A 7,926-nucleotide genomic window follows, 5' to 3' on the forward strand; every position below is an offset into this window, starting at 1 on the left:
GCCATATTGCTTTCTTCCAAGATATCCTGGCTTTGCTCAGTGCACAGGACAGATACACAAGGGACAAAATTATGGTAGCCTGGTCAACTGTAAATGTTCTGGCATTTCCTTGCTTTAAAGTTCTTAACTTTACAAGTGAATACAATTTTCTAACTTACTAACTATATATATATATATATATATATATATATATATAGTTAGTTAGTTAGTTAGTTAGTTAGTTAGCTAGTTAGTTAGAAAATTGTATTCATATATTCAAAATTGTATATATATATATATATATATATATATATATAACACATTACCCCTCTCTATCTTGATTTCCACAGCTGTAAAAGGAGGAGGCTAACCCTCAGCAGCACCGGGAACATAAGAACATTTGAATGGACATACTAAGTCAGACCAGCATCCACTCTTCCAACAGTGGCCAATGCCAGGTGCTTCAGAGGGAATGAACAGAACAGGTAATCATCAAGTGATTCATCCCCTGTCACCCATTCCCAGCTTCTAATAAATGGAGGCTAATGACAGAATCCCTGCCCACCCTGACTCATAGCCATTCATGGACCTATCCTCCATGAACTTATCTAGCTCATTTTGAACCCTTTTTTAGTCTTGGCCTTCACAACATCCTCTGGCAGAGGCTTCCACAGATAAACTGTGTTGTGTGAAGAAATACTTACTTTTGTTTGTTTTAAGCCTGCTGCCTATTAATTTCATTTGGTGACCCATTTCATTGAGAAGGTTTAATTAATGACTTGCAGGCAATCTGAGACACTTGGGCGGAAGGTGTTCATAGAAATACAAAGTGCAAGGATTGTTGCATCTAGAGGATCTCCCTCCTCTCCTCAGCAATGGACAACAAGACAGAGGTGAGCGATTTTGTCCTCTTAGGCCTGACCAATCTCCAGGGTCTGAAGAACTTCCTCTTCCCTTTCTTCCTCCTGCTCTACACAGCCAATGTGTTGGGTAACGGGGCCATCATAGTCATGGTAATGGCCGAGCCCCAGCTCCACACCCCCATGTACTTCTTCCTGGGCAACCTCTCCAGCCTGGACATCTGCTTTTCCACGGTTGCTGTGCCCAAGATGCTGTCTGGTTTCCTGTCTGAGCAACAAACCATCTCCTTTGCCGGCTGCTTGGCACAGCTCCACTTTTTCCACCTCTTTGGCAGCACTGAGGCCATGCTGCTGGCTGTCATGGCCTATGACCGCTACATGGCCATCTGCAACCCGCTGTGCTACAGGCTGGTCATGAGACCACAGACCTGCCTCTTCCTGGCAGTGGCCACCTGGTCCTCCGGCTTCCTGCATGCGCTGATGTCCACAGTGATGACCTCCCGGCTGCATTTCTGTGGCTCCAACCTCATCCACCACTTCATCTGTGACATCAAGCCCCTGCTGAGCCTTGCCTATGGCAGCACCCGCCTAAACCTGACCCTGCTCAACATCGATGTTGGGGTCCTTGGTCTGAGTTCCTTCATCCTCACGCTCTTCTCCTACATCTACATCATTTCCTTCCTTCTCCTGAAGGTGCACTCGTGGGAGAGTAGGAGAAAGACCTTCTCCACCTGTGCATCCCACCTCACCATCGTGTTTCTTTTATATATGCCATCCATTAGCAATTACATGATTTTCTTTCCAGGTTTCCCCTGTGAAAGAGACATGATTCCCACCCTCATGTACTGCATCGTCACCCCAGTTCTGAACCCCCTGATCTACACCTTGAAAAATAAGGAGGTGAAATCCTCCCTGAAGAAATTCCTAAATAGAAAATTTTTCCCTGAAAGGATTTGAGTTAAATGAAGGGAAACCCTATTCATTTACAATTACAACATTCTAGTCTTTTTTGACCCACAGATTTTTAAAGCCACATTGCATTTTTTTTTCTTTTTTTTCTCCTTTCTGGTGTCTCTACAGAATTCTGGTGTCTCTACCCTCATGTCATTTCTTATAACATATTTGAATTCTCTTTAATGGTGAATATCCATTGTGTATTTTGGGAAAATTAAAGCATTCTTGTATTGTATTCTACTCCACATTACTGACATATATCCTGGACATTAACCCCATAGTAATTTCTGTGATGGAGAAACTTTCAGTTAGAAACACAATGGGGGAGAAGAGGGAATGACCGTTAATCATATAAATAAATACATCATTGAAATATAGCCTGTGAACAGTATATCAATGAGTTTGATTATATAGGAAGTTGGAAATTTCTGTGGCAGAGCAAAATTAAGATTAGTTTGGTTTCTTATTTGTCTATTTTCAGAAATTAACACACCAGGATTTCTTAAACCTTAATTAAACTTTTTGGATTTTTACACTTGTTTTGAATAATTAAAACATCTCTGTAATGTCTTTCACTCCTGTTTACTTTATGTGCACTCTCAACCTTTTCTCCATCTTAACATCGATTTTGTATGGGAATTGAAGAAGAGAAAATCGCAATGGAATATATATCTGTAGGTGTCATTCAGCACTGGGCACCAGGTTCTTGATATATATCCTGTGTCTTCCTCAAAAAGTAAAGTTATCAATTGGAACTAGAGCATAGGAGAACAATTTTATGTTAGCCACAGGAAACTAGAGAGTAGGGGACAATCCACAACAGACAACGTAGGTGGGTGGGTCAAATGCAGAACTTCTTCATCATTACTAGCTATGGTACAAATGTTAAAATGAATTGTTATTTATTAGTGGTATATTATAGTAGCTCTTTTCAGCATCAAATGAGAGCAGAGCCCCAATTGACTGCAAGAAAACATATTGAGAGACTGACCCAACTCCAAAAACCTTTCAGTGTAAAACTGTTCCACCAAAAAAAGTCACTGGAGCTGGTGGACTGGATCCTGGTTCCCCCACCTTCAGACTTTTCACTTAGACCTTAGTCCATCCCGTGCTTTGCTGCACATTGGGCTACCTACATTTACCATCCTTGCATTTCATGTTGAGGTGCTCTTTTGTTGTTCAGAACTGTTCATTTCCATGTTATTTGCGGTCTTCCTCTCTTTCTTCTTGTGTTTTCTGGCTTCCATTCAAGGGCATTCTTTTTCCATTCTCAGCGCTGGTCCCAAGCCCAGAACAAAAAGGAGGAGGGTTGGTCGATTGGGTGGTTTCCCGTCACTGTTTAAAAAAAACTAGCTACAGAAACTACCTACCTTGCAGAAGAGGGCTATAACCACCACTCTATAGAATCGTTCTAATGCTGTCTTTCCCTTTCTCTCTCACACCCTGTCCTGACTTATTTAATCCAAAGTGGAACAGTTTCAACAGGAGAGATTGAGGGAGCCCCACTTCAGAATAATGCATAGCCCAATGGTAGACAATGCACCAAAGATGTGGGACATCCCTGTTTAAATCCCTTCTCCTCCTCAGGTGGCTGAGGGACTAGAACCTGAGTCTCCCACATCCCAGATTAGTCTCGTAACCACTGGGCTAAAAGTTATGAGGGAGGTTCCCGTGCAGGCCTGTTTTTTATGAGCTCACCTACAGGGACCTGAGTTCTGACCATGGCTGGATGCAGTTTGCCTGCCCAAAGGAAGAAACATTAGGTGTGCAGGGAACTTTGACTGCAAGAACTTGGGCACCAAATTTAGGCACCTCCAGGATTTGGAGGGGGTTTTGTGAATCCCAGTGGGGCCTGTTTCTGGGATTTGGATTCCCAAAGAGTCAGGTAGGTGTCTAAACCCCTTTGAGTGTCTAGTGCAGTGGTCCCCAACGCAGTGCCCACAGGTGCCATGGCGCCAACTGGGGCATTTATGTGTGCCCGCCTAGTGCCCAGCAGGGGAGAGAAGCCATGGCCCACACCTGATGAGGACAGAGAACTCAGGCTGCGGGCACGGTGTTCTCTGTTCCCAGCAGGTACAGGGCCCACCTAATGTCCAGCAGGGTAGAGAAACCGTGGTCCCGCACCTGCCGGGGACAGAGAACTCCGGAGCTGCAGGCGCCTTTGTTCTCAGTCCCAGGCAGGAGTGGGGCCTGCCTAATGCCCAGCAGGGGAGAGAAGCCAGGGCTCCACGCCTGGTGGAGACAGAGTACTCTGGGGCTGCGGGTGCCAGTGTTCTCTGTCCTCGCAGCTTCTCTCTGGCTTCTCTCTGGATTCATATATTTTGTAATATTAAATACGATTTTTTTTGTATTTAATGTACAAATACAAAATAAGCCTTGAAAAATTGTTGGTGCCCGCCACACTCTTCTGAAAACATGAATGTGCTACTGGCCACAAAAAGGTTGGGGACCACTGGTCTAGTGTCCGATGCTTGACATGATTAATATTAATAACAAGGTGGAAGGATCTCAGTACAAAGCAGGAAAAGAAAATGTTAAATAATAGTTTGGTAAGTTGGATGCATTGAAGGCCTTGTCTATACTTGCAAGTTAGAGCTCATTAAATCAGCTCTGGGCGCCCTAACTCCTGAGGTGTCCACACTGACAAGGCATTTAGCCTGGACTCTGCATCTGGAGCACCCCGGTAATCCACTTCCAGGAGAAGCATAGAGTTTTCTGTGCCGAGGCCGAAGTGCTGGGGTGTCAGTGTGGACCAGGGGTTGGCAACCTTTCAGAAATGATGTGCCAAGTCTTCATTTATTCATTCTAATTTAAGGTTTTGCGTGCCAGTAATACATTTTAATGTTTTAGAAGGTCTCTTTCTAGAAGTCTATAATATATAACTAAACTATTGTTGTATGTAAAGTAAATAAGGTTTTTAAAATGTTTAAGAAGCTTCATTTAAAATTAAATTTAAATGCAGAGCCCCCCAGACCGGTGTCCAGGACCCGGGCAGTGTGAGTGCCACTGAAAATCAGCTCATGTGCTGTCTTCGGCACGCGTACCATAGGTTGCCTATCCCTGGTGTGGACAATGTGTTGCATTACTGCACTGTGATTGGTCTCCAGAAATGTCCCATAATCCCTTGAATTCAAATGGCCACTCTTTTCATTGTTTTGAACTCCACAGCAGTCATGCAGATATCTCCTTTCAAAGCTCCTTTTCTGACATCCAGCATGCTTATCTGCTCTGGGACACAAAGCAAACCATTACTGTGGAATGCTAATGCTGCAGAGGCAGGCATTTGTACGTGTGTGAGAGCGAGAGAGGTGGGGCTGATGTTGGGGTTTCCCCCTTCCCCCTGCCGCTGTCTGAACTTACAATACAACATGCTGACACACTCTCCCCCCACATACACACAACATACTCCTTGTCACACTCCATCCCACCATTTGAAAAGCAGCTGGCAATCTAGTAGGATGCCCAGGAAAAAAGGCATTGGGAAATCCGCATCATGTGATGCTGTGCCTGCCACATTAGGCATTGCAAACCCTTTCCAAAGTACACTGCAGCCACTTGCACACTGGGATAGCTACCACAATGCACTGCTCTCTGTGGCATTGCAAGAGCTACTAATTTCTGAAACCCAATGCTGCCGGCCCTCAGGCCAAAAGTTTGCCCACCCCGGGCTAGACACACTCCTGTCAGGAATTGCCTTCATTTACATGGTCCTGCCTCAGCACGGGTGGGAAGCTGACCTACATGACCTCTTGAGAGACCTTCCAGTCCTACGTTTCAGTGTTTTCTATGAAGGGATTGGCTTTTCTTTAAAAAAAAATGTTGATTTTTTCATCAGAAAAGCAAATCTCAATTTTCAGCTGGAAATGTCAGCATCAAAAATCAAACCTAGGACCTTGGGATTGAAAAGCACAACATTCTGTTGCATGGTTAAAATATACTGCTCTGTTAATAAAGGCAAAAGGAACACATCAACTTTGCCATGCAGTATAACCACCACAACAGTGGCCATAGCACCGTATCAGAGAAGCACAGAAATGTTGGACTGGAAGAGGTCATCTAATCTAGTCCCCTGCTCTGAAGCAGGACTAAGTATTATCTAGACTGTCCTTGACAGGTTTTGTCCAACCTGTTCTTTAAAACCTCCAGTGATGGAGATTCCACAACTTCCCTAGTTAATTTCTTCCAGTGCTTCGTTATCTTTACAGTCAGGGCGGTTTTTTTTGTTTTTTGGGTTTTTTTTCCTAATGTCTAAACTAAATCAACCTTGCTGTAGTTGAAGCCCCATTAGTCCTTGTCTTGTCCTCAGTGGTTCAGGACAACAATTTATCAATCTCCTCTTTATAAAAATCTCTTATGTACGTGAAGATTGTTATCATGTAGCCCCTCAGTCTTCTCTTCTCCAGACTAAACAAATTATTTTTTTCAATCATAGGTCATATTTTTCTAGACATTTAATCTTTGTTTGTTTCTTTCGTCTGGACTTTCTCTGTTTTGCCACCATCTTTCCTGAAGTGTGGCACCCAGAACTGGACACAATACCCCTGTTCAGGCCTTATCAGTGTTGAATAGAGTGGAAGAATTTTCTTGCATCTTGCTTACATACATCCCAGAATGAGGTTCGCTTTTTTGCAACAGTATTACATTGTTGACTCACATTTAGTTTGTGATCCACTATCACCTAAGTTTCCTGTAAGCTGTGAGGCCAAACAGCTGCGCCACAGCCTATTTATTGCCACACAGGTGCTCAAGGTACTCACTGGGGGAACTGTGGTGGCTAGGGGAGGGGTGCCCCTACCCCAGCCCCAACTCTGCTGCGGCATGGCCTGGCCTCGCCCCAAGCATGGCTGGAGCGTCCTGGTCCCAGCCACAGATGGGGCACCTGAACCTGCTGGGGTGGTGCATGTGGGGAGTCCAGGACCCAGCCACATCCCAGGTGGCGTTGAGGGAGCGGCCAGGACCCAGCCACAACAAGGTCAGCCCTTCCCCAGCCCGGACCTGCTGGGGCTGAGGGAGAGGCACCTATCTTCCAGCCCCGAGCTGCTGTGATGTGGAGACGCACCTCTCCCCCTTATCCCAGGAGCTACTGCGGGGAGAAAGAGCTGGGGGGGGAGTCCTCTCTCCCTGCCATAGCCACTGAGCACCTTCTTGCACCCCAAACCCCTCATCCTCGGCACCACCCTAGGGCCTGCACCCCCAGCCAGAGCCCTCACACCTCTGCACCCTGACCCTCTTCCCCAGCCCTGAGCCCCCTCCCACAATCTGAACCCCTCGGCCCCACTCCTACCAGATGAATTTTGTTCTGTGCCCCAATAGGGAGGTGATGTGCGACACATCACCTTCCTATTGGGACACAGAACAAAATTCATGCCACATATGGGTGGGAAAAATTAGAGGGAACACTGACTATAACGCCCAGATGCTTTTCTGCAATACTCCTTCCTAAGCAATCTTTTCCCAACTGTACATGTGCATTTCGTTGTTCTTTCATAAGTGGAGCACTTTGCATTTGTCCATATTGAATTCCACCCTATGTATTTAAGACCATTTCTCCAGTTTGTCAAGAACATTTTGTATTCTAATCATATCTTCCAAAGCTCTTGCAACATATCCTAGCTTGGTATCATCTGGAAACTTTATAAGTGTACTCTCTTTGCCATTATCTAAATCATTTATGAGGCTATTGAATAGAACTGGACCCAGGAGAGATACCTATGGGACCCCACTTGATATACCCTTCCAGCTTGACAATGAACTATGATAACTATGCTCTGAGTATGGTTTCTCAACCAATTGTGCACCTATGGAATAGTAGGTTCATCTAGACTGAATTATGAGACAGTATCAAAAGCCTTAGTAAAGTTGAGGTATCTTGCATCTATTGCTTCCTACCTATATAAGGCCAGTTACTCTGTTTAAGAGGGATATTAGGCTGGGTTGACACCGTTTGTTCTTGACAGTGTCATTTTGATTGTTACTTATCATCTTATTTTCTTCTAGGTGCTTACAAATTGATGATTTGATTATTTGCTCCTTTATTTTTCCAGGTACCAAAGTTAAGTGAACTCAATAGGCGTTAGGTGCCTAACTCACTTAGGTGATTTTGTAAATCCTATTATGTTTCTACATCCTTAGG

At 44.7% G+C, this 7,926-nt stretch overlaps 1 protein-coding gene across 1 annotated transcript; it reads left to right on the forward strand.

Moving 5' to 3' along the window:
• The first annotated feature begins 854 nt into the window (after window positions 1-854).
• LOC120380116 (olfactory receptor 12D1-like) lies at window positions 855-1,796 on the forward strand. Its single transcript, XM_039497611.1, has one exon. The coding sequence runs from the start codon at window positions 855-857 to the stop codon at window positions 1,794-1,796; it is 942 nt and encodes a 313-aa protein (XP_039353545.1).
• Window positions 1,797-7,926: the final 6,130 nt, after the last annotated feature.

This window comes from Mauremys reevesii, linkage group 13, assembly GCF_016161935.1.
Source record: "Mauremys reevesii isolate NIE-2019 linkage group 13, ASM1616193v1, whole genome shotgun sequence".
Taxonomy (NCBI): domain Eukaryota; kingdom Metazoa; phylum Chordata; order Testudines; family Geoemydidae; genus Mauremys; species Mauremys reevesii.